The 27,799-nt window shown below is 37.0% G+C and overlaps 1 protein-coding gene and 1 long non-coding RNA gene across 8 annotated transcripts in view; one reads left to right on the top strand and one right to left on the bottom strand.

Annotated features, from left to right (window-relative positions):
- EML6 (EMAP like 6) overlaps positions 1-27,799 on the top strand; it is a 136,338-nt gene that overhangs the window by 20,011 nt on the left and 88,528 nt on the right. For 4 of the 7 annotated variants that reach the window (XM_080587486.1, XM_080587484.1, XM_080587483.1 and 1 more), the window contains exon 2: positions 26,873-27,032. In XM_080587486.1, coding sequence (XP_080443612.1) covers positions 26,873-27,032 — 160 coding nt within the window. Of the gene's footprint in view, positions 1-13,938; positions 14,565-14,746; positions 14,847-14,874; positions 15,013-26,872; positions 27,033-27,799 lie in introns of those variants that run through there. The other 3 variants (XM_080587488.1, XM_080587487.1, XM_080587485.1) reach the window with 3 other exon arrangements.
- Positions 13,412-14,749, bottom strand: LOC308193193. The gene is made up of 3 exons (XR_013949456.1): positions 14,617-14,749; positions 14,261-14,371; positions 13,412-13,945 (listed from the first exon to the last, which is right to left on the bottom strand). It is a non-coding gene; the product is annotated as an uncharacterized lncRNA (long non-coding RNA).

Here is a 27,799-nt window from a genome sequence, read left to right as displayed (position 1 = left end):
CAGTTTTACACCTTTTTTGTACTGTGGTGCCCCGAACTGCACACAGTACTCGAGGTGAGGCCGCGCCAGCGCAGAGTAGAGCGGGACAATCCCTTCCCTCGACCGACTAGCGATGCCATGCTTGATGCACCCCAGGATCCGGTTGGCCCTCCTGGCTGCCAGGGCACACTGCTGGCTCATATTCAACTTGCTGTCAACCACAACCCCCAGATCCTTCTCTGCGTTGCTGCTGTCCAGCATCTGTCGCCCAGTCTGTATGTATAGGCAGGGTTGCCTCGTCCCAGGTGCAAGACCTGGCCCTTGACCTTGTTAAACTTCATGTGGTTGGTGACCGCCCAGCTCTCCAGTCTGTCCAGATCTCTCTGCAAGGCCTTTCCACCCTCAGCAGAGTCTACAACTCCTCCAAGTTTGGTGTCCTTGGCAAATTTGCTCAAAACACCTTCTAGTCCTACATCCAGATCATTTATAAAAACATTGAAGAGGACTGGCCCTAAAATAGAGCCTTGAGGGACCCCACTAGTGACCATCCGCCAGCCTGATGTGGCCCCATTTACCACAACCCTTTGAGCCCTGCCCGTCAGCCAATTGCTCACCCATCGTATGATGTTTTTGTTAAGTTGTATGCTGGACATTTTGTCCAGTAGGATCCTATGGGAAACTGTCAAAAGCTTTGCTGAAGTCCAAAAAGATCATATCAGCTGGTTTCCCTTGATTGACTAGATGGGTGATCTTATCGTAAAAGGAAATCAAATTTGTTAGGCAAATTAGACCTACCCCTCGTGAACCCATGTTGGCTGGGACCAATGACTGCATTGTCCCCCAGGCACACTTCAATAACTTCAAGGATTATCTTCTCCAGAATTTTACCAGGCACTGACGTGAGACTGACAGGCCTGTAATTGCTAGGGTCTTCTTTCTTGCCCTTCTTGAAAATTGGTACAGCATTTGCCAGCTTCCAGTCTAATGGTACCTCTCCAGATTCCAAGACCGTTGAAAAATAATTGAGAGAGGTCCCGTGATGACATCAGCCAGCTCTTTAAGCACCCTGGGATGAATCCCATCCGGACCCATGGACTTGTATGGACCTAGGTGGAGCAGCAAATCCCGCACACTTTCAGGGTTGGTTAGGAGTTTATCATTCCCACCGTCATGGTCCTCCAGCTTACGGCACCCTGGGTCCCAAAGCCCATCATCAGTATTGAAGACAGGCAAAGAAGGCATTAAGTGTCTCTGCTTTGCCTATGTCCTTGTCTGTGAGGTGACCTTCCCCATCAAGTAGCGGACCTATGTTTTCTTTGGACCTCCTTTTTCTGTTCATATATCTGAAAAAAACCTTTTTATTTTCTCCCACAGACTTGGCCATCTTCAACTCTAGTTGGGCTTTGGCCAAACGAATTTTCTCCCTACAAATGCTAACAGCATCCCTGTATTCCTTCCACATTGCCTGACCCTCCTTCCAGCAGCCGTACATTTTCTTTTTTCACCTAAGCTCCAGTACAAGATCCCTGGTCAGCCAGGCTGGCCTTCTGCCCCGCCTGCTTGACTTCCAATGTTTTGGAATTGCCTGATCCTGTGCTTTTAGGAGGCGGCGCTTAAAGACTGACAAGCACTGATGGATGCCGATGCCTTCAAAAGCAGTTTCCCAGGGGACCTTGCTGACTAGTTCCCTGAGCAGCCTGAAGTCTCATCAGCATAAGATGTCATTCAAATCAGACTGTCAGGGGTGAAAGTACGATTGAGAGATGCTGGGAATCCTGGTGTATGTAAAGACTTCAGTTTTAACTTTATATGTGTTACGTAGCTCTTGATGTGTTTGTTAGCAGTGATAGCACTGACTGTCTGCTTGTGACATCCAGTGTTCCTAGAGCAGAGTGGTTAGACTGACTTCAAAACAACCAAAAAACCCTTCAAATTGTATAAACTGACATAATAAATTTTGGCGAAAGAAAGAGATTAACTGTCTCAAAAGTGGTCAACATACAAGTGTTAACAGTTACGTTAATAAGTATGAGTTATGTTAATAGTTGTGTTAATTACTAGAGTGTTAATGCTTATGTGAAGAAATCGTAGAGCTTCATAGAAGGTTGGTGACACCTGTTTATTTTTGTAAATGCCTACCTTAAGAATATATTAATCTGGTTAGGTAGTATTTTTCTCAGAGTTGACACAATGTGAGATATCATATGACTTTTCTGTAAGAGCTGAGAAAAGTGCCCATTTATCTGAGCTAGAAATGTTTTGGCACTTGTGTCTACATCAGCGTACCTGGCAAGTACCTTGACACTTGTGTCTACGTACCCTACCTGGGCAGCCTGCTCTAAGGAACCTTTGGCAGGGGGCTTGGACCCGATGATCTTTCGAGGTCCCTTCCAACCCCTACAATTCTGTGATTCTGTAATTTCACAATTCTATTTCGGTTAACCAATCATCAGGTCTAACAGTTATAAGATAAATTGGGCATAACCATGGTTTATTATTTTTCAGCAGAGGTCAGATTAAATCAAGTATGAATACACTGCTGTTTAAAAAAAAAAAAAGCTCTTTGGAATGTACTGTTTCTTGCCATATTAAATAGTTATTTGATGGAATTATTCTGAATGTGCTCTGTACCCAGTGTATTGCATTTCACATATTCCCTGGGGTATCCTTTATTTTTTGTTTTGAATCTGTGGGACTCCCTACTGCCTAGAGGTAAATGTTCTTTTACCTTGTCAGTTAGCTTAGTATGAATTACTTTATACATGATGACAGTTAAGTGCACTGCACAATTTTTTCTGCCTTCTTCCATATCAGATGTAACTATTTAATCAGCCTAACCCCCTCAAAACTAAACATTTTCTGCTGCTGTCACAGGTTACTACCAGTTGAGTTATAGTTTGTGTACTTATTCACCTTAGTATTTTGTCAGGATTGTGTTCTGCTTTGTTATTTTGTGTTTTTTAATGTATCTATCTATATATACACACAACAAAAGCATGTATTTGACTTCTAAATAAATTGTTTTGACTAAAAGTTTCACATAAATGTTCTATGTTTAAAAAACAACAACAAAAATGCTTCTATTTCATATTACAGTATCCTGATTTATGGATGATAGAGCTACTCACAGCCACAATCTATGCAAATATGTGTAGTTACTAGATAAACAGGAATGTCTCTCCCAGAAATGTCTGTTCGTACAGTAACGAATTTGACTAGGAATAAGTCTCACTTCTGCTTTTGATAAACTAATTTCCAAAAATTCTTATTCCACCATAATTTCAGACCAGTAGTGTTAGAACTCTTGACAATGAGATTCATTTATCTTCTTTTCTTCCACTGTGTTGTTTCCCTCTGGGGACAGAATCTTAATCTTTAAACACAGTCCCTCCTTATTTTTAGTGTAGAAAGTAGTTAACTGTCACTAGCAGATAAGAAACACACTTTGTTCTAGATCTCAGAAAACTAAATCCTTAGGACCAGCTTCATTACAGCATTATTAGCAAATACCATTCCTAGATTTGAAAGACTGCTATGGCTTTTTTTTCTTCTGAGATTCAACACAGTAACAGTCGTTATCTGTGTCAGGCCTCTTGCACTTATTAGATTCTGTAGCTCCAACTATGTTCTCGAAGTGCCAATTTGTGATAGCTGTGTATCTTGGTAGAATGGGTATCTGCTTCTGCCCTTGAGTGATGGATAATGCAAGCCAATGAGGTCTCTGCAAAAAGCAACTGCACTAAAATCTCTTATGTTCCTTAGGTCTCAGTTGTGTTCCTTAGCTATTGTAGTAATGGAGAAGAAATCAATTTTAAACCTAGTGTATGTTGGTTTTGAGGGGGTTATTCTGAAACTTTCTTCCAAGTATTTTCTGCTTCGTGACAAATCCAACCAATGCTGAATGTATATTCCTATCTACAAATCTGTCAAGTAAGTGAAAAAGTATGCAACAGTCAGCTTCATGGTGTCATATTCTTTTGTCAATAGGCAAAACTTCCTCACTGTCAGACTATCAAAACACACATCCTGCACAAATAATGTTCATTCTACCAAAAAACTTCCACTGTGTATGCAGGGGTTTTCAGCGTATTCTTGCTTCATCATACAATTTCACATCTGCAATATACACTTTTAGGACTGGTAAAGATTAAACTGTCGTCTTTTAGAAATAGGACACATTTTCATTCATGCCTATGACTATAATAAATATGATTCTGGTTTGTCTTTTGCCTTCATTCAATATGACCTGAAAGCAATTGAATGCAGCTTCTGCTACACTAAGAAACTTCAGTCTATTTTTATTGGTATTATTTTAAATATTTCTTCTAAATCATTATTAGTGCCAAATTCACTGAAGTGAAGTTTTGGCCTCAGGAGTATATTACGTATACTTCACTAAAGTTCCTTTCTATCATCAGTTCCTATGCTTCATAACAAATAAGGACTACTTTAATATAGCCTGTTTAATGTATTCCTAAACCTAGCCTACTGAAATTTATCAAGATGATGAATTTCTTCACGTCAAATCTTGAAATAGAAGAGTTTCATATGTTTTCTTTCCTGGATGCTTGATGAAGAAGGTGAGTAAAATATTTTCCAGAAACTCAATGATAATAGATCTAGTAACTGCAGAACACTTTCAGTGTTGTGATTTAATTACAAAGATTATATTCTAATAACTGGAACGAAATACATGTCTCATGTTCTTAACCTCTCCCTTCCCCAACAAACACACAACTTCAAAATCCATAGTCAAGCACTATTGTTATAATTTTTAATGCGAGTTAAATTACATGGCAGCTAGAGTAATACTGCACATGGAAAAATAGTATGGCTAAAATGACATCAGGATTTTTATCAATGTTAAAGAAGGTTTCAGGAGAAACATTACTCTGTGGAAATCTTTCTGTCTACAGTTTTACCATGATTTAGTAATGAAGTAGTAGTAAAAACTTTATTTTTAGTTCAGTCTGCATTGCAGCAAATAGTAGATAAAATACATAAACTTTTTTTAATATGGGAATGGGAATTCCCTTCCTGTATGAGATCGTAGTTGCCGTTGCAAAGCATTGTGCTCTCTTTGATTGTTATGGTCTCTTCTCTGAGTACACCAGCTTCAAAAGCGCAAACTGATTGTGGCCGCCCCTGGATAACTCTTTTAATTTCAGGGTACCTTCTCTTTTATCGTGGTGGTAGTAGTGTTGAGTGATGCTGTCCCTTCATTCAGTTTATGAATGTACTGGACTTAAACACTAGATAACAGGTTTTTTTTTTCCAGATGAGGGCAAAAAAGTGACTGTCACAAGCAGGAGTTGTTCTTTGTGGTTTGGTCTGTTGGCTTTATAATGACATGTCCAAATCTAGTGTATTGGTAATATCATACGCCCTCTCTATACTAAAGCCCTTCTGTTTGTGATTTATTTCAGCATAAACATTAGGCATATGCATAAAACATTACATTCAGCTCAGAAGATCATGGGGGTATCTAGCTCCTCATTTCTTTCTGAAGACAGATACAGCATTTCATAGGGCATTTCCAGTTCTGTCTGCTGTTCCTCTGTGACTGTTAGCTTACTCTTTCTAAAATGTTATATTTTACTTGTTCTTCTGGCTCCCTTGAGTCAGCTAGGTAGAACTAGTTTCTATTTACGTTTGGCATCCAGCAGCCCAAACGGCATAACTTAAATGGAACTAAAAGTAAGTATGTCTCTCTCCTATTTTGTTCTTCGAATGCTCCCTGATGTGGAACTTCCCAGGCTCAGTTGTAAAAGATATGGGGGTATTTTATGAACCTAACTTATTTTGAAAATTTTAGCATATGGCTTTGATCAGCTGTTCCAGAAAGCCCTGAGGTGTTCAGTTCGTGGGGAAAAAGTTGGCAGCAGATCATAAGCTTTGAACATTATTTTGTTAGACATTTAATCTTTATTTTTCTTAATTAGAATCTTAATTTATATTTTAAGGTAAACTCCTGATTTCATATTTTTTTCCTTTTTTTTCCCAGCTTATTATACTCACAGTTTAGCTTCTTACATTGCTGTAAAAAATGAGCTTAGCTGAGACAGTGAATAAAAATGAGTGCTTTTGGTTAGCCTTTAGGGAGATGACTTCATAGTTATCAATCAAACGCCCACGCAGCTGCAACAATCTGCTTAGACTGATGACCCCATAGTCACCTCCCTAAAGGCTGGCTAAAGGTCTCTCATCTCTGCACTGACTCAGAGACATTCTTTGCCTAATACATAGAAAATTTCCTTGCTGTCTTTATTTTATTTCTGTCCAGCCTGCGTCTTTTTTTTTCCTCTGTTCTATTTTCACTCTTGTGTGTTCATCTAGATGTTTGTTATAGTTGCTCCCTGTCAACATAAGATCACAGGATCATTGTTTACCGTATCTGTCAGAATTAGGTGCTGATTTAAACAGCTTAAAGTGTGTATTTCTCTCAAATGAGGTTCAGTTGATTGTAGCCTTTCAAAATGACGAGTACTGTTGGGGCAAGGGGCAACTGACTTTTTTTCTACTAGATAAAACACTAAAGGCATTTGGTTCTCCAGCCTTGAGACCAAATGGCATGGTGCAAATTGTATCCACCCACTTGCATGTTTTTCTTCTCCAAAAGAGGGTGACAGCGTCCAGATGACAGGAAGAGTCCATTCCATGTTTTGTTTTCCAGACCTTGCCCAGGCCTTGTCTGGGAAAGCACTAAATACCAAGGGCCAAAACTGCTACTGTTTCAGTAGCATAGGTGATAGTTGGCCAGTGTTGAATCTGTTCTGAAAGTAGTTTATTTGCTTTTATAGATGAATCTGTTAATTTGAAGGCTTGGCAATTAAATATCTAACTCTAAATATTCAAAGCCAATCAGGAAAGTGCTAACAAATACACCTGAGAACTTGAACCTGTCATGTTGAAGAGGGTGATAATAAGCAGTGTTAGAGGTCAAGATGGATGCAACACTAGCAGTCAGCCACTCCAAAACTCAGTCACCTGTAGAAGCTGTCAGGATCATGCTATGCATCTCTGTATTTTCACAAATATAGAAGTAGAGAAATAAAGCCCATCAGAGTGTAATAATTTTCTTTACTCTTCTTCTCTGCTCTCATATGAGATTTAAACTTAATACAAATAAGAGTATATCAGAAAGTAGTTTGCAGTAGTATTATACAGTAGCCAGGAAAGATGGCTTTCCCCAAAGAGTGTAGCAGGGACTATTGGTGTTATTCTCTCCCACATTTTGGTGGATAAATTGTTCTGTCCAAACTATCTAGACTAGTATAAACCACAAAGAAATAATGGAAAATTTTCTCTATTTGCTAATGTTCTTATTTTCTGTGTATGTCTATAGTTTCCTGCAGTATTGATATATGTTGCTTACATTCAGTTGTACAACAAAGTGAAATGTTTATCGTGTTCATCAATACAATTGTTTCTCCTGAAACAATCATTAATAACTCTTGTTGAGGATTGTTTCCAAAGTACTCAACTGAAATGTAATAGAGATAATCTGTATATGTAACAGGCTATTTACATCTGGCTGGGAGGAACTGTGACTAACGTGTGTATTATTGTAGAGAGATTATGTAAATTTAAAAACATCACCTTTCTAATCTTACTATGTAGATTTTGAAGGTGGTTTTAAAATGAGGAACTGTTGGAAAAATATATTGCAATCTTCATGTTTTTTTGCTTAACACTGTTGAACTGCGTCTGAAAGGGTGTTTATCTTTGTTGCATAAAATATGCACATAAAAATGCGCATAAAATAACTGAATAAATAGACTTATTCTCTTGTGATCAAAAAATGAACAGGGTGTGACACCTTGCTCTACCTTCTACTTACAAACAAGAACAACTGGTTGGGGATGCTAAGGTTGGGAGCAAACTTGGATGCAGCAGTCATGAGGTGGTGGAATTCAAGCTCCTGAGAGATGGCAGCAAGGTGGTTAAGTAAGATCACAAGCCTGGATTTCAGGAGAGTAGACTTTGGCCTTCTCAGAGATCTGCTTGGAAGAATCCCATGTATTAGCATTTAATACATATCGCTTTCAATTATTCTATCTGTTGAAGATTAATGAAATTTAATGAAATTAAAAGCATATGTTTCAAATAAATTTTATATGTAGAACATCTACCTATTTTAATGTTGATAGGCCGTTGCTCTGCTGTTGTTGGGGGTGGGGGGATGGCTGTAAAAGAGGTCAGGTGAGACATATTTTCAGCAAAGTAAGGTAGCATGAATATTAGCAAAATTACATGCAGTCATCTCAGCCCTTTTCCAGTGAAATAAGAGACCTGATTGTCTAATGACACGTCAAAAGAATTTTTTTTTTAATGTATGTTCCAGTCAGGTTATGAAGTTCTCTTCCAAAGTAAAAATGCAAACGCTTCTAAAGGTACTTATGATTTCATTATGGGATAATAAAAGCAGAAGTGTATTATTTTACAGTTTTGATATTTAAATCACAAAAGTGGAATAATGCTTTGGCTTTCCATTTTTTTCAATTGAGTTTTTTTATATTTTATTCCAGCTGTCTGCATAAAACAAAAATAAAATTCGTGCAAAATACATTGCACAGATTAACATCTAAAATTTTAGTTGATTCTCAATGCACTAGGTCTGATGTTTTTGTAAGGGAGAGAAGAATGTGTCACACAGCAATTAGACTTACTAATCATTTACTTTCAAAAATACAAGTGTAATCAGAAGGTATTAACCTCTGCGTTGTTGGCTGAACTGCAAGTGGGTTAGTACTGCAGACTATAACATACCTGGAGATACCATTAACAGTCTAGCTGTATTAGCGTGGAACTCAAAAAGGAGCAAAGTTACAATTAATTTTACTATTTTTCTTGTGCATCTTCCATGGCAAATCTGGGAAATTCTCTGATGCAGCATTCATTAAAGTGTTTGCTTCCCATTTTATCTATCTCCCTCTACTGAGAGCACAACAGGAGATAAGAATATCTGAATCTGACCAGAAGATGTTTGTGACACAAAATTTTAAAAGTGGTACCCAGTGTATTGTAAATGTTCTGTAGATGCATCAATATGCAATCAAACATTACATTTTAATATGCACTTGAAAGCATTCTGTTTGTGTAAACCAAACTATTTATCATTTGTTTAAAGCATTTATTTTGATATGCTTCTGTTCTGAAGCTAATGCAGAATGAAATCTGTATATAGTTCTTTAAGCACTGCAGCCAAAGCTTGGAATGCATTAAGTAAGACTTTCTTGTATAGCCTTTTCCTTTAGGGAATTTCACATTATGAATGCACTGACAAATCATATGTTTGCCTTACTTCTTGAGAAGATGCACTGGACACTCATGGTATTCTTTGACTTGTTCTTGGAAAGTGTGATGGTCCACATGACATAATCCTGTTATTAATAACTTAAATCTCACAATATCCACCTTACAAATTGGGCAAGTTTAAAGCTCTTCAGGCTTCAGGTAAATTAGCGTTAAGAGGTTTTAAAGTATTTATTTTTAAGAACATCTACAAAATTGTTTAGATTAGCTTTTAAATAGCCTATTAGGTACATCATAAATTTTTCTAAAGTGGGTATTTAAGGGTAAGCTTCTATATCTGTAGCTCTGAAACATTGTAAAAGTCATGTTGAACAATGTTGTTCCCGTAGAGGCTTCCTGACATCTTTGGAAGATGACTGTGGTCACTCAAGATTTTTAAAATCAAGTTTTTTTACAAATTTTGTGTAAAGTGTCACTTTTTTTTTTTTAAATCATCATCTGTGCCTTGTGTCGAGTGGTGTTTGACTGTCTTCTGTTGCTGCTGAGTTCATCCATGTTAGCTAGGGTCATTTAGTTTGGCTCAGAGCATGCTTTTGAAACAAATCTCCCAATCTCCTACCACGTATTGGTTCGTATCATAAACAGTCTTAATGCATGTAAACTGGATTCCTTTTGGGTAAAATAGTTTCATGCTTTCTGCGTGCTATTGCTTAGCAGCTGCTAGGTGGTATTAAGTCCATGGGATCAGACTGCAGTTAAAGTGAATTAAGATGTGTCTGGTGTGGACATCACATCCCCAGTGCTAAATTCCATTCCCACAGATTCACTTCTGTTATGCTGCTCTGTACAACCACTCACGTTTATAGGGATGATTCTTGGGCTTTAATCATGGCTGAAGTTTTGAACACTCCTGTGCTGTATGCTGCCAAGTTGTGTTAAACTTAAGAAGAGGTTGAAGTCTTGAGGGAAAATAAGTGTTCTGAGTTTAGTAATAAAGTTAACTCATAATTTCTGCTGAAATCAGTCTGTCACTTCTTGAAATTATTTCAGCAAGACTAAACTCAGTAGAACCTTGTGTTAGCTACAGTTGATTTCAACCTAATCTGATAGTTAATACTATATTAAATATTCATTTGGACAGTGTTTAATTAAACATAAACTAAACCTGGTATTTAAGAGAGGGTCTTTCATGTTTCTTCAAGGGAATTCTCTGACTATATTTGGAAACAAGGGAGAAGTGGCCATTCAGTCTATTTTCATGCTTTTTGAAATCTGAGATAAAATAAATAACAAGTACATAGTTATATCAATCCTTAGGAAGATATGCCAGTTTTACTAGGTGTCAGGTATGAGTACTTGCTAGTATAGAAAAATAGTGATTTGAGTATCAAACTGATTAAAGTTTCTACGAGATGCAGAAACATGTGGAACAAAAGATGATTAATATAAATTAAAAATATTTAATATTACTTTTTGATTGAAGTCATAGTAAGTACAGTGAAAGCAAAATAATTTTTAATTCAAGTGGAAGCTTTCTAATTTTCCCAGAATAACCTCTTTGGCTACTGAAGGTCTGATACTACATTGATTATTCTTTTCTAAGCAACTGGAATGGAAGCTTTCAGATTTCCTCAGAGTAATATCTTCGGCTATTGTAGATCTGATAATGCATTGATTGTTCTTTTACAATCAATACCTCTTTTATGCAAGGCTGGTATGTATGTATCTTGAACTGTGATGCATTTTATGTGTCTTACTTGTACATGGCATAGAATGGCTTTGTAATCTTTTCTTTTAATAAAAGCTCTCTCCTCTAAAATGAGAAAGTCAATAGGATATTAAAAACGATGTGATGTCTTACTAAGTGTGGACTGCTAATGCTTGTTCTTCAAATCGGTGTAATTTTAGTTTGGTACTTAAGCACTGTCAGTTTCAAAGACAGTGTAATTATTTACATTTTGGTATTAGTTGTTGAAAAAGAGAATTTCATGGCCTAGTGAGTAAGGAGGTACACCATATTAGGGGATATTCAAGTTAAGAATTTGTTCAGCCTTAAATTTTGTACTGATCATAAGGGGGAGGACCATGTTTTACCTTTTGCCAGTTTATTGAAACACTTCCGTTGTAAGTCTGATCAGGGTCTTTCTATAGGCAGTGGTGAAAGAGAATTTCATCCCGAGGGTTGTTTGAAATAGGCATCATGTAGGTCTCCTTTGATTCTTTTTAGCATCATAGAAATTATTCTCTGGAGATTTTTGTGAAGATAAGCTTGTAATAAGATTTGTGAAGTGCTGCATTCATGTGTACACAGATCATCTGAATTTGTCTTCAGGCTTTTGTTTACTGCTACTCCTCACAGTTTTAAATGGGCTTTGCTCATTGACACTGTTAACACCCACAATATGTGCTATCTTCATTAATACAACTCTGTTACTGATTGTGCTAATCTTACCTCACAGGACTAAAATAAGAAGTGGAATCATTTAAGAGATACTGTTTAATGCTTCATGCTCATCTTCTATACTTAAAGAAGGGAAAAGAGACCTATTTTCTGTAGTGTTTGGTACTTGGAAGCCATCAAAGCTTTACAGAATTTTACCTGCCATTAAGGTAGACAGCCTGAGCCTCTTTGAACTTTATGATTTCATTTGCTTTAAGTAATATTCATTTATGATGCCACCATTTGTAGAATAGATAAATTTGGTAGAAGTAGCTTCTGCTGCCATCTGCAGCAGAGGAGCTGGTGAATCTTGGTGGCAGAGCAGAGAGAAGGGATGCCTGGTGCACCTGCATCTGTCTTTTGTACTGTCCCCAGGATATACACCATGGGTTTTGTTAGACATAGAATGTATTCTAGCTTGAATGTGCTTACTCTTTATGGTGTATATACAGATTATGCACATGTATATATAGGCTTTCCAGAAATGCTCACATTAACAGGAGTACATGTATTCTTCCTAAATATCATTAAAATACTATGTTAGTATTAACTCCTGATTTTTGGAATTGTAATCTCAAGAATAAGATTTTATATCATAAATGTCTAAGAAGTCATTTGATTTTCAAGTCCCGATGAACTAGTTTCTCATCCAAAAGCACTGCTCCTGCCCACAGTAGTATGAAAAATACATTTATAGAGCTTATATGGTCTTCTGTGAGACTCCAAGACACAAAAGCAAAGAAAGATTTTACTTTGACTTTTATAATTAGTATTAACATTTACATTTGAAGCTATTTTTTTTCTTTTACTTGGTTAGACGGTGGGCTGATGGAGTAATAAAACTGACTTTGAAATGGACTTTCTCATTCCTCAGGCAATCTGCTTTTGTGTGGACCGCTGTGCTAGGGTGAATTTGATGTACAGACTAACTAATAAAGCCATTTACTTTTTTTTTCTTGGTTTCATTCATTCATTTTTTAAAGGAAAGCATAAAAAGTACTTATATAACATCATGGTAAATGACTTAGAGAAAATACTCAATAATAACAGGAAAATATCAACAGTGAAATTTAAAGTGGAGAAACTAAAACCTTTTTTTTAGTGACTGTACAAATTTTAATATTAAGCATCGTACAATTATGCTAACTCATAAAAAGAGTCAATGAACCAAGAAAGAGAGATAATCAGGAAAAGCTTTCTTTTTTTTTTTTTTTAAACCTGTATATACAGTTATTTAAATTCTAAAAATGACCAATATGAATTTCTGTCTTTCACCAGACACAAGTGAGAAAAACTTGTTTAATTCACATATCTTTAGGGTTTTACACCTCTATGGCAGAGGGTAATAGTTTCATACTTCATAGTGATATTCAGCAATATTTCTATGTGTTGAGTGTAGGAAGATTTTTAAGGGCTTTCAGTGTGTTTATGTAGTTCTTTCAGTATTTTTAGTAGTTTTAATAGGAAACATGGGTCTCTCAGTAAAATATGTGTTAGGATGATTTTTGTTAGCCAGTATCATAAAAAATACAACCATTACAAAAACTTGGCAGAATTTGACTGAAATAAATTTGGAAAAATGACAGCTTATTGAAATACTTTGAATTACAGTTCTCAAATTGACAAAGGCTGGAAGTTATAATGTCTATAGTCACCACTTATCTGCTGTTTGTGAAGAAGTAACTTTAGGTTTCCTTTTGCAGATATGTTTGGTATCTGCCATTCTTTGTAGTGGAAATATTTATATAAGCTGCCCTTAGGAAGAAAGGGTGATTTATTTATCATGATGAAGAGGGAGGCACTGAGCTAACTGTACATATGTTTTGTTATCTTTTACTTAGGCCCCTTAACCTACAGTCCTTTAACCTTCACAGTGCCTTTAAGTGAGTAACAGCTAGAAGGTGAGATACATCCTCTGATAGTAAACTTCCATCCAGTTGGTAGCAGTAATGTGCAGTTGGAGAAATTGTGTTCACTTCAAAGTTCTGAGAAGATAGAAATCTGGGTAGTTGCATAGATTTCTGTTGCTGCTACAATCAAGAAATCAAATTAGATATTTTCACCTCCAGTCTCCCCATTCCCAGCTCCTGCATCCAGTGTAATACTTGGAGATGGAAGGAGCAATGGTAGCTGAAGTCCTGTTACCCACATACAGGATCTTCAGAGCGTATTCCAGGATCAAACAGATATGCTTTGGTGGTCATTTTCTAAGGCACATGAGCTGGATGTATGCAGGCACATTTTCACAAGTGGAGCAAAACACATCTGACCCTGAGAGAGAAATCTTGTAAAACTTCAGTTTGAACAACTGAGCTTCAGAAGTATTTTAAATAACTATAGGCAGCACTATGAGACAGATTTCTGTTAAAATTGCATCCTTTGATTAAGTAATGACTTTAATTCAGTATAAAGCTTCAAAATGAGCTACCTTTCCTTAGACATTTGAAAACACCCACTTGATAACAGCCAAGTGAACACCTGAACTACATGAGATACTTTGTAAAATGTGTCTTAGACACAGATTCCAAAGACCTAGTCTGTGGAATCAATTCTGTGCTATCAAATTAATGTGGATGTGATCTTTACCTTTTTTCTGATAAAAACAGCTCAATTCTGTGAGGATTTTCAGTGATCTAACACCAGTTAAGCATACATTTTTCTTTAGAGGAGTCTTTCACCTCTAGTTAACCTGCAGAACTTGAAAAAAAAAAAAAGGAAATCAGATGTTGTAAATAGGAATGGGCAATTAAAATACCTGTACCTGGATTTGCCAGGTTTGTCAGTTTGTAACAAATCTGGATCAGCTGGAAGAGGGATGGGAAAGAAATAGGGGGTTAGATGCAAATTTTTTTTGTTAGATTGGACTCAGAGAAGCTGCTCAAGAGACTTGGTAAGCACTCATTAAACTTATTTATGCTTTTCCAAACAACAACAAAAAGTACCTTATTTTCCAGTTTTGTTTGTTGAAGAAATTGAAAATTAATTCCTCAAATCTTTTAGTATTTTTATTAGTTTAAAGGTATGATCTTTCCCTACCTATTAGTTCATTTTATTGCCCACGTTGCAGTTACAAACAACATTCCACTTAGCTTGTTTCAAATCAGCAGTGGTTGAAATCAGCTGAGTTGCAATGACTCATAGAACCTGTGCTAGAAAGGAGAGAAGGCTAAAGGTAAGCAGGGGAAATGCTGACGTTAATTTCTAAATTTGTTTTTTTGGTATTCTAGTGCTTACCTTTCTAGATTTTATATCTCAAGTATTGATATGTTGTTGGTGAACTGTTTGGTTGGTTTTTACTATGATGCTGGAAGCTTCGTCACTGGAAGTATAACAGTGTGGTAAAACCAAGGCTTTCTTTTTAATCTTTAATTATTATTATTTTAAATGAAAAGTGGTATTTGTCTGCTATTTGTATATTAATAGTCTATTGCTGAGTGATATGCCTTTCATCTGTAGCAGTTAGAATAGGCTCTGTGTAACTAGGTAAATTCTGTAATGTAGGAAGTTTAGCATGTAAGTGTACTGTTAGATGTGCTCTAGCAACATCTTGAAAATCTTGTGGTAATTGGTAACTGAGGTACAGAATCTTTATGTAATCTCATACACAATAGACACTTGATACTTATAATCTTCAGGTTGTTTCAGACAAAATAAGCTAACAAATGTCACATCCATTTTAGTAAATGCACTTCCCAAAAAAAATTTCATGGTTTATTGTATAAAAGCTTCTTAAATTTGATTTGCTTGGAAAAAGGAACATAGAATTAGAATATGTATGTATTAAAGGTAGTCTTCAAGTCTTTTAAGAATAGTGTTTGTATTTGTGTTGTACACAACTAGCTGGTGAAATAGAATTTCAGAAGCCTAACGAGTACTCATAAAACCGATACTTCTGACCTTGTGACTGATGTATTGTAACTAGAAATTTAGGTGATAGACCTAATTTAATGTTAAATGTAATTTCTATATGTTCTGCTATGTTCTCAGCTTCAATGTAATCTTTGTCAATACGCGCTTCAGCACACCAAACAGGAGCAGAATTTCTGTACAATTATACTAGACTTGCATTCTCATTTCTGTTATTTTTCAACCCCTGAAGTATAGGGAAAGATAGCCTCTTTGAAAACCCAAGAGAGCATGAGCTTTCAGCTGATTACTACGAAACAGCATAAACAGTTTTGTCCTCCTTACAGTTCTTAGGGAGTGACATGTCTCTGCTTAGGCCAAGTGGAAAGAGAGATCAGAATTAAAGAAGAGCATAGCCAACCTCAGACACCTAACCATGCTGAGTTATGGTTGACAGTTCTATTGCTACCAGAAGTCCTAAAACTAGAGTATATTCCATATATATAACCAATGCATCACTCCATTTGTTACGTCTTCCAATACAGCACAAGCAGTAAAGATTAACAGCTTTTTTGCGTGTGTTGGCTAATGTAGATACATCTAATTCCCATGTACTGTGCAAGATTCTGCTATTTATTATACCTAGAAGTCCATTAGCATGTGGAGGTTCAACTGGCCACAGAACGTGAACTGTTGTCATTCAGAAAGTACAGAAGTAAACCTAAATCTAATCCCTTGTCCACCACAGGAGAATTATTTTATCTCCCTCAGTGTGATCTGATTATTATTTGTTGTACCATACCATGTTTTTGAAAAGTAATGAGATTGGTGGTCTTGCCTTTGCGTATCTGTGAGGTCACAAGAAATGTCAGTTGGCTGTATGCAAAGGAAAGGAAAGCCTTTTCAGTAGCACTGAAAGCTCCACATAGTCTAGGGCAGCTAAAATTAATGTTTTCCTTCAGCCACACTTAGTATTACCACATTTATCATTTCTGTAGACGTGTATTGTAGACTTCTTTCCTCATAAAAAAGAGTTATCATCTGCTTCCAACTGATCAAATGCAGCTCGGCCTTTGTTCACTTGACATAATATTGAGTCAACATCTCATTCTTCCCTACTTCTTTCTATTAAAGTGCTTAAACTCAAAATGTTGTGTGACAGATTTATCATGAGTAGAATGCCTGAGTAGGAAACAGCAGTAATGTAACTTATTGCACATGAAATAAAAACACTTTTCCTGGGTGGAAAATCCTGATCTCTGCTAATCAGTTGGAGGCAAGCATATGCAAATATATATATATATAAAATCCCTGTGTGAATTTTTAAACAAGATCCTGTGAGTTCTGTCAGTTCACGCAACTTGTCATAGATGTGAATATACCCAGGGATTTTCAACAAGATGAAATCTGTTAAACTAAAAATTAAAGTGGGAGTGATCCAGAAAAGTTATGAGAGTGACTTTTTTTTTTTCCTTGTTCTCTATATTTCTCCTTGACCATTCTTCTCTGGGCTTTCTTGCTTATTGTGTCTTCTTTTTGTCTTCTCCAATGTTTTATTCATATTGTAGCTCCCTCTTGATCCCTCTTTTTGTTAGCGCTGTGTATTGTCTGTCCTGTTCCCGAGGTTTTCTTCTGATTTCCTCTCTCCTCTTTCTCAGATGTATCTGCAAATGTTTTGACTTGGATTGTGTCTTGAGTGATCTGCATAGTTACAGCTATATTCCCTGATGACTGCTAGCTATACAGAAAGTAGAATAGATCCAGGAAATCCCAAAGCAGTTAATTACTGAATCAGCCTCCGGAAAGAATACCTTCAGCTGTGCTGTCAAGCATAGGACCCATCTGTAGCAACTATAGTGCAACTTGATTGACATCATCATGCTTTGGGCAATTAATTAGTGCACAGATATTTACTGTTCATTGTGACCACCAGTTTTAGAGCTGACTGGCTTAATCTTTGCCTGAATTACGTTCACATCCATACTTTTGGGAGAAAAGGCACAGCTACGTTCAGTCCATTTTTAGTCTTTTCAGCTCCAGAGTGTGATGAAATCAGAAAAATAGGAAGTTTGATTGCTAGCAGCACTGTGCAGTTGGTGTCATCTGCTTTGGCTGCACTTTGAATCTGGTATTTGAGCAGAGTCAAACTGAAATAAGGTGAACACAGGAAATAAAGGAGGCCACAACATGCGACAGTGGTCATAATTTCTTCAGTTACATATTTTATCTGAAGTATAAATTGTATTTGCAGTCAGAGGATTCAGACTGACCTTAAAATTATGAATAACAGATGAATGTGAAGGTTTTCCTTTACAACTGATTGTTTCAGCTTCATCTTACCAATTTTGAAAAATTGCAATATTTATATCAAAAAGTGCCATGTGTATCTGTCTTTGGTATTTATTTTCATGTCTTTTGGCCAGAGTCTTTTCAGTCTTAATGTTATGTCTAATTTTGCTGTGGTTGCTATGATTTTCACACTTATATATCCATAACTTTCAAGTAGAGCAAAGAACGAAACGCTGCAGCAAGGGGTTGTCCAGAAATCCTTCAATTATCTGAAAAAAATATTCCTTCTCATTTCTAATTTATAATTTTGATAGCTTCTCTTGCTGTTTCTACAGAAACAAGCAAACAACCAAAACACACACAAAATAAACAACCCAACAACAACCCCCCCAAAAAAGGTTTTATTTTAGACCAGAAAAAGTGCAGTAGCTGTTTTAGCCAAACCACACACACCTGTGCAGTTTTAGTCATCTCGTGATTGTCTAGCAGCATCTCTGCCCTTCTCTTAATCCAGGCCAAGACCCTCTATTTCCGTTATCTTTAGCTCTTCCCTGGAAAAAATAGTCATACCATGTTACACATGAAAATTTCCAGCACTCTTATACTTTTGTCATTTGGGGGGTTATTTTCAGATATTTTCGGAATGCTGAAATAATAAGCATGAATGCAAATATAATTACACTCAAATGGAAACTCTGTGCATGCATGTGAAAGCTGAAGGAGGAAAATGGTATATGGTAGTGTAATTTGAGAATTATACAGTAGCATGTGTCTGGTCTACTGCAGCTAATAAGCAATACTGCATATTTTTCCCAGATCACTTGTTCAAAAAACACAATTCATGAGCACATCAACAGTTATTTATACTTACCTTTCAATGACCTTTATTAAACGTGCTTTGGATAAAATCTCCTAAGACTTCCTTTCACTGGCAGAAACTTGGAGCTGAAAAATACTTGTGAGATATGTACAAAATAAATATGCCATCAGAGAACCATATTACCTTTTTGCTACTGCAGCCATGTGTGGTGAGGAGCCATGGTGCTGCAGGACTGTGCTGCAGTGCCATTCCCTTTTATTAAATCTGCCATTTTTTCTGTCTGTACAGATGCATAGGACTGTAAATCACAGCTGGCCTCAAAGTGCAGAACATTTTTGCTAAAAAAAGTAACAATTACATTTTAAGAGATTTTTTTCTTGCTTCTTTTCACTTCTGTTACTGGGGGGAGATTTTAATCACTTGATCAAAACTAATCTTTAAGTCTGACCTGACTCTATGAACCTGCTGCAGCTCTGTGCTGCAACCACAATCCATGTGTTCAGCAAGGTTATGTACCCCACCTCATGGGCCTGATCTGCCAAGGCTTCTAATAAGCTCTGAGCAGCCAAGCAGACTTTACTGAAATGTGGTGGGATAACTCTGTAGGCTCAAGTAACAAACAATGGCCCAGAACTGGTCAGCAGTAATTGCCTGAGGACAGAGAGGAGTACTTCTAGAGTTGCAGGAATGGCTATAACTTTGCAAGATGCTGACACTGTTACACCCCATGCTAGTTCTGGAAAAAGTCAGAAATAACATCTATGTCAAAAAGCCCCTTGTGTTTCCAGGACACTTTCAGTATCCTTAGCGTACCAAAGGCTATTAATGAGTGTGCTTCAAACACCTTTAGCAACACCAGTTGTTCTTTCTGTCTTCCCTGTAAGTGATTACACTTAGGCTCAGTTTGTGGCCAGGACCTATTCGGAATGCCAAACCAACATAGGGATTTTCAATCACAGTCTGTGTTGACTTCATTCAAAAATGTATGTGTTCGCTTCCTCTGACAAGCAGATGGTCACTGTCTGAGGCAGGCCCCCAGATTCAGAAACAGATTCTCTGTTGTTGAGAAAGTTAGCCTGCAATGACTTGCTCTAGGTAGGAAGCCAGTGCAGAGTTATGAATAAATGCTAGAACAGCTAACTGTATCACTCTTCTTCCTACACGTGGAATATGAAAGGGGAAAGCAAGCAGTAAAATAGTTAGTAAGTACTTAGACCTAAAATATAAGTTATTTGCCAGATGGTCTTAAATGCATGTTTCTGTATGCATTTGCTCCTCTGGGTTCTGAATGGGCAAATTATTACCTTATAAAAAACAAGGCAGTGAATTAAAGTTCTGTCACTGTCCTTACTCAGAGGTGTTTCCATGAACATTCATATTTTTTCAGAACAAGTAAGTTCTGTACCTCTGTTGTTTGCAACAAGTAGGTGGCAATATTTTGTGTATTTCAAAGTATTACTACAGCTATACTTTCACATGTGTAAAAAGTAATTAAATTGAATGTGTGTGCATTAATTGTATTATACATACTTATAAATGCACATACACACGCAGGCTCGGTGTATCAGAGCTACCAGATCTCTGCGGTCCCTTTTCTCACAGTGAACCTTGCTTCATACACGTGCCATACACTCACATAGCCCCTGTCACTTGTGCAGTGGTACCTGACGTACAGAATTGCATGTGCGGTGTGGGATCTGCCAGCCAGCTCTTTTCTGCACCCAGGGTTCTCAAGCTTGCACTTAAAGGGCAAAAAGTCACAAGCTGTGCTTGTGTATGAGTAGCAATCTCCTTCATTATCAAGAGGTTGATTATCATTGAGTGATAGTTATGTTGTTTGAGTTTCAGAATTAACTTAGGAGACTATACGATTATATGCAGACTGAGGCCATCAAATTCCTCCAAACTTTTCTTACTATTTTTTTTTCCCCCAGCATGATCTAGTGTGGTGTATGCAGGTTGCTTTGTTCTTCACTTGTTCCACTTCTTTTTTCCTGGCTTCCCTTTCCTTCCTGTTGTTCTCATGGTCCTGCAGGTCACCACGTTTGCTTTCACTTAACTGCTGGTCTTCCATTGCTCCTTTTAATTGGGCTTGGTTATGTTTTGTGTTGTGTTCAGTAATAGGGGTCAGGCTGCATCTTGCCTTATTTTTCCGATAATACTGGTCTGTCTGTACAGTGAATTACAGACCCCCCTTTTGGCCCCACAGCTGTGGAGAGAAACAAATTTTTTCCTGTGAAATGAGGAATTCCAGGAAGAGTGTTAGTTTTCTTTGCTGACATGTGAAAGCAGCTCTGTCCTTAGCGTTGTATGAGCAGTAGAATGAAGCTGAAGAGATCCGTGGTCTTCAGACATGCCTGCTGGCCTGTCAGGATCTTGAAAGTGTCACTTCATTCTGCACTGAGAGCTAACAGTGCGGAGCAGAAGGAGGCAACCGAGAAGAAAATACCTACTGGCACGTAATGGCCTATTTCAGGATAGGCTTGGAGCTTCTTGAAGCATTTTGGAAAAAAAAAAATCAGAGATGTTTTTACTATGGAGAAATAGTCTTAATAAAATGGTTCTGTTATTTATGTGTCCATTGTTCAAGCATAGCACAGTCAGTGCCCTGAGTACTTCCAAAGAAGTTTGACCTAAATTCTGAGGAAAAAACACTATGTTCTCTGTTCTGGAAAGCTGTAGATTTTGTATCAGACTTTGAGCAAGAAAGTATCAACTCTTTCATTTATTTGCAAATTAATCATATACAGACAATATCTGTATTGCTAGGGAATTTGATTTAAATTTACCTCACATTCTACATTGTGTAGCATTGTGTTAATATAAAACTGCATAATTCTCTAAAGGTTTGTCTGAACATGCAAATTATTCCAATTTTAAAATAGGATGAGTTTGGAGTAGAGAATTATTTATAATGGTCTGTCTATCTAGATTTATTTTAGAATAGCGTCAAGTTAGCAGGCTGCTTTAAGGTGCAAAAAAGCCCTAGCAATGAGAATGGATTGCGTTATCGAGAGATGGGTGACAAAGCTAACCATCTTTCCAAAATCAATTCTTGTTTGTTAGGTGAGACATTCTGGAAAGTAGTTGTAATTTGTCTAAAAAGTGTATTTGCTTGATCCATGTTAGTCAAGGAACAGTTAATAGGATGGTTATAAAGAGATTCAATTTAATACGGCATTCATAAATAGTAAAAATTATATGTTCACAACAGTAAAAGCAAATGTTAATCCTTTGGCTGCTTCAGTGAAAAAGTGTTTTGACTACCTGACGAGGTTTGTAATAATTAATTAAAAGACACAGGATATAGTGAGCTTTAGACTTCTGTCTGTTGTCTGATACACCTGTTTCAAGATCTCAATGAGCCTATCAATTTCATATGTGTGTATTAAAGATAACAGGAGTAGCTTTCTTCTTGCAGCATCAAGGATCAGTTAGCTAATGCAAGTAAACTGCTGTGAGCCAAAATGCATTTTTACTTTGATTACTTCAGACTTTTGATGTATTTTGGTATGTAGAATCATAGAAAAGTCTGGTTTGGAAGGGGCCTCCAGAGATCATCCAGTCCAACTTTCTTTTGAGAGCACAGCCTTAGACTAGGTTATCCAGGGTCCTGTCAAACTAAGGAATCATTTCCAGCAAGGGAGATTCTATCACTTCTCTAGGCACCCTGCCCCAATGTTTAATTCTTCCCACAGTGAAGAGTGTTTTTCTTATATCCGGACAGAATCTTCCATGAAGCGACTTGTGTCGCTTGCTTTATTTCCTCTCACCATCCATCCTCATGAAAACTGTACCTCCAGCTTCTCTGTAACTACCTTTGAGGTACTGAAAGAACGTCAAATGCATTCTGAACCTCCTCTTTCTGAAGCATCTCTTCCTTAACTGTGGTCAATCAATTCTCTCATCCCCTTTTTGTTCTTCCCAGTCATTCTTTGTTTCTAGTGTCTGTAATTCTCTGATTCCTTGACTATGTATTTGATGAAGGAAAAAATGGCTTTATTGGTGGTTTGGGAACAATTTAAATGCAAAAATTACAATTTAATATTCAATGTAAAGATGTTGAAGTGGTTCGTTTTCCATAAACTTTTCTATTTCTGAGTTTTAAACTGAAGATCTGTATTATATGTATATAAATCTATAGAAACTGTTACAGGAAACAAACAAAAATACATTATAGACAAGAAGCAAATACATCCAATCCCTTGAAATTCTAATGTGGGTATAAAAGAAAAAGAAAACCTTGGAGCAGGATATTGTTGCAACAGAAATTGCGGAGGTAGGAAGAGTTTACCATCTGGCAAGGCCCTCAGACCAGATGGATCCACTAATGACTTTTGTAAAGCATTTTATCAGACTCTGTTGGAACACATGACTGGCATCTTTAATTATTGTAATTTAACAGGGTTCCAGCCTTGGATGCTAGATTTGTAATCATTGATCTTGGAAGTGAAGGAAAAGAAAATGGTCCCCAAAATCTCTTTTTCCTTATAGATCGTTTTATTAATAAGGTGTAATGTTAAGATACTATGTAAAGTTCATTGGTTCTTCTTAAATGGATTGTTTGGTTAAAAAAAATGCCTATTACGGTGCTTTTATGAAAAATCTCTTGTTGCAAACACATCAGAGTGCTTTGGGAATTCAGTTAGCTTTATGTATCCACAAAAGCGTTCAGCTGCTCAGAGGAGCAGACTGCCAGAAAGCTCCTTGCTTTCTTTGCCTTCTCTGGGAGGAGGGGAACATGCACTTCCCAAGCAGTCATCTCTGCCTTGTACCCTACACGTGCATCTGTTCCTGTTACTGTTCCCACAGAGAGAAGGTTGAGATGTGTGGGGAAGTGACTGCTGCCACCGGCCAGTCGTACCAGCAGCAGTAACTGGTACTCTTGCCCTGCCTATGTTCTGCCTTAGCTCTTTGTGTGGGGTGGAAGAACTGCCCATAAGGCAAGACAAAGTCAACTTCCTTTTCACACAAACCTGGAAAGTAGGGAGAATTTTTCATCTGAAATTTGTTCTGTGCACCGTGCTTAGGTCCTGTGGGAGGGACTATGCCCTGGTCTGTGACGGCACTGCCCGTGCTGCAGTCACTCTGACTTACACTAATGCATCTCAAACAGGTATCTGCAGGCCTATTGCCCGTGGCTTGCAGAAAACTGTCTGGTTGTGTAATAAAGCCTATTCTGTTTCTAGCTCTTCTGCCTGTTGGAAAGAACAGGAAATAATTCCTTAACAGTGTTTTTCTGTACCATAATTGGCAGTTGTTTAAATACATAATCTGTTCTAATCATATTTTTATCTTGCACTAATTTTCATAGTATTTCAGTACTTTCCAGTGGTGCAAGTAGTGATGTGGCTTCACTATAAATGGTTTAAATATAAGATAGGATGTTTGCTTAGAAAGGTGGAAGAAATGCACCTGTCAGTTGGAAACAGAAGAGTGAGGTCTATACTCAATTTTAAAAGGTGTAGAAGGGCACAGAACCTGTGCCAGCAGGAAATCTTATGATCTGGAGGTAGGAAGAGAAAATAAATTAAATACTTGCACATACGGGTTTTGTATTTTAATTTGCAACAACCGTGGAATTCATATATACAGTTACTCAGTCACCAAGATTTGTTCTTGAAATTAGACTCCATTTCCTTACTCCATAATCCACTGTTCTGTCTGCCAAAAAAGAACGCTTGGTTATCTAACAGCCAGACTGAACGTAGGCAGTTGTAGTGCATTGTCAAGGCTGTGAGCGGGAAAGGAATGTCCTTAGCAGTTCCGAAAAATCAGGCTATGTATTTAGGTGCCAAAAGCTGATATTGGGTCCTAATTTTAGATGCACCATTAGTTGACTTCATGCATCAAAAAGGATAAAGCAAATAACAGATATGTTTGGTATGGACGTATTTAGGTTGTAGGGAATGTGTTGTTGTTCATATCCAGGAACAGAAATACCAAACGTAAGACAGGAAGTTTTAGTATGTGGAAGCCAAACTGTACAAAACGGTGGTAGATGTAATTAAGCTGCAATTCTGTTCTAACAGTGAGATAGATTAGTTCAATTAATCTTTTCCATCTGGTTTTTATTTTTATCATTGCAGAAAAGTAATCTAACTGAATTATAAGTATCAGAACTTAAATATGGTGGAGTCATCCTTTATTCCCCTAGTGAACTAGTTGACACAGTGAAACGTAGAATCCAAGCCTAGGAAGAAAAGGAGAAATGAGCAAGTGCAGGAGAAGATAAAATTGTTTTATTGGACATTATGCTATACGCGTACTTTTTGCATGAATTGTTCTTTAACATGAAAAAATGAGTACATATGTTTTTGAAATATCCTTAAGTTTTTTTTTTTTTTTTTAATGAATCTTCTCCGTAATTAGTATTATCTGCTACTGGAATAGAAAAAAATAGCTGCCCTAAGCCATCTGTTGAATGCCAATTTATTTATAGAATATTTTTTCATAATTCCATCTGTAGCTCACATATTCAGACATTGTTCTAATTTGTTTCCTGAATAACAGTGTAAAACTGTCTTTGTATTCCTATTACCTTAGGGAGAGTTTTTTATTATTAACATCCCCAGGCTAGATTTTCAAACTAGATCCTTTGGGCTTTGTCAAAGAGAATATTTTAAGGGTTGAAGGATAGACTGACAATAGCTCAGAATAATTGCGAAGAGTAGTTTCTGGTACTTTGTCACTACTGATAGCATGCATTACTCTTTTGTTAACGTGGGATGAAGTTTGCTAAGTGGCGGCCTTCTGTCTTTTTGTGTTACAATGAAAATCTGTTGTGTGTGACGAGGAAGATATATATATATTTCTTTTTTACATGATGTTACTACATGGTTCCAGAATATTTGACATCTAAGAGAAAATCTCCCAGCTCAGGATGGAAGTAAATATTGAAGTTCACAATTAGGCATGGGAGTGAGAAAGATACTGTGGGCTGACTGGTGGAGATTTCCGTATCTGAAGGAATGTGCATGGAGATGTATTTTGATTCTGCTAATAGAACCGGCGTTAGAGCAGCTTGTAGTAACATGTCTGTGCACAAATACTACAGAAAACAAAAAAGTTGAGAGGCTTGTGTTTAATAAATATGTAATATAGAGCTGGTCAAGCAATTGTACTGAACACCAGTGGAGTTGATCACTGACAACCAGGAAACAGTTTTTTAAACACTGCCACCTTTCTTGGGCTTAAGTAATAGAAATGATGCTTGACGCAGAGGCTTTTGTGCAGTTTCGGTGCTATTTCTAATTGGCTGTTAGAGAAAAATGAAGTGAACTCACAAAGGTACAGTAAATTTTACCTCTCCTTGGGTGGCAGTAACTAAAAGGATATCTTAAAATACAGAATCACAGATTCACAGAATGGACGAGGTTGGAAGGGATATCTGAAGATCATCTAGTCCACCCCCCCTGTCAAGCAGGATCACCTAGAGCACGTTGCGCAGGTTGGCATCCAGGCAGGTTTTGCGTATCTCCTTTTGTGGAAGGAGACTCCACAACCTCTCTGGGCAACCTGTTCCAGTGCTCTGTCACCCTCACAGTAAAGAAGTGCCCTCTCATATTCAGCTGGAGCTTCCTGTGCTTCAGTTTGTGCCCATTGCCTCTCAATAGAACAAATATTGTTCTTCAAATACAGGAGAAAGTTTGTTTTTGTATCCTCTAAGTCCATTTTTAAACTTGTAATTATGAGAGGATATCTTGAATGTAAATTGTGAAAAATATTATTTATTCAGCTGCTCATCCATATTTCAGAATATTTAAGCTAATGTGTAGAAGTGGAATAAATTTTTGAAAATCACCCACTGACTTCATAAAGCCATAAAAGACTAAGATAAAAACCCATGTAAAAAATTTCTGGTTACATTTTCCTTAAAATGTGTAGTTAAAACATTATTGCATGATAAATTGTATTCTGCAGTCACCATGTCAATCTCAAACATATTATTTTAAGATATAAGTAGATAATGGGATAGACTGAGTTTTGAAGACAGTTGATACGGTAATTCAATATATTTATATAATAAAGATTTTTTTTTATATAAAGACCTAGATGTGTGCCTGGGAATGTAAAGGGAGACTGGAGAAAATGGTCTATATGGTTTATATGGTCTTTATATAATAAAGATGGAGATGGTTTTTGAGAACTAAGAAAAATTAAGTTTTAGTTTCATTTTTGCATTTTATACTGTTTTACTGATTGAGAAAGTGTATTGTAACTTAAATTGTATTCTGTTTCAGTCTTGCAGTTCACCCAGATAAAACTTTAGTAGCTACAGGGCAGGTTGGAAAGGACCCTTACATCTGCATCTGGGATTCCTACCGTGTACAGACTGTTTCTGTTCTTAAGGATGCACACACACATGGAGTTGCCTGCTTAGCTTTTGATTCAGATGGCCAGGTTTGTATATCTTCTTTCTCTGTGCTTTTAATTTAGTTTGATTTGTGATTCCAGGCAATATGCATATATAAGTATTTTATATGTGTAGGTAGCTGCATTGCTGTAGTACTGAAATTCCTATTGTGATTAATTGTTTTAATGCAAGGACTGCAAATATTGTTCTTTCAAAGACCAAAACCTCAACCTACAATTCAAGTAGATGCATTGGTTGTTGGACAAATACCCGTACAAGAAATGGCCCTCCCTGGCTCACATGTAATAGCTTCACCACATACTTAGCACCTACTGTTCAAAGAGACCATTTCCTGGCAGAGTCTTTACAATCCTGCAGCTTTTTTGGCAGAGGGACTCCAGTAATCTCACTGCTAAGAGTCTCATTGGCTGGGATACACAGTAAATTTAATTGAAAAAGGGGGTTAGAACACAGAGTGTATGGTTTTGTACACTATTATATGATTTTATGATATTTTTAGACAATATTAACGTAAGTAAATGGTGGGCTATTCTCTGGTAAGCGTATTGAATTTTTCCCTGGAGGAGAGCTAGTAAAAAACATTAAATCTATTTTCCTCCTTCTTCAGTCACAATTTATATAAAAGTGAGAAATGCTTCATATTTACTTCATATTCATAGTTCTCTATAAAATTAACAGTGCAATTTTGTCATTACTGATGTCCAGGTTTCTGGTGTAAGACTGAGGTTGTAGTTTATAATTGGTTGCTGAAATACTTTTAGGAATGCTTAGAAGATCTAGCTGATTCCCGGAT

The sequence above is a fragment of the Anser brachyrhynchus genome, assembly GCF_964034855.1.
Source record: "Anser brachyrhynchus genome assembly, chromosome: 3".
Classification (NCBI taxonomy): domain Eukaryota; kingdom Metazoa; phylum Chordata; class Aves; order Anseriformes; family Anatidae; genus Anser; species Anser brachyrhynchus.
Note: the sequence above shows the minus strand (reverse complement) of the source record. Positions and strands in the feature narration are given on the sequence as shown.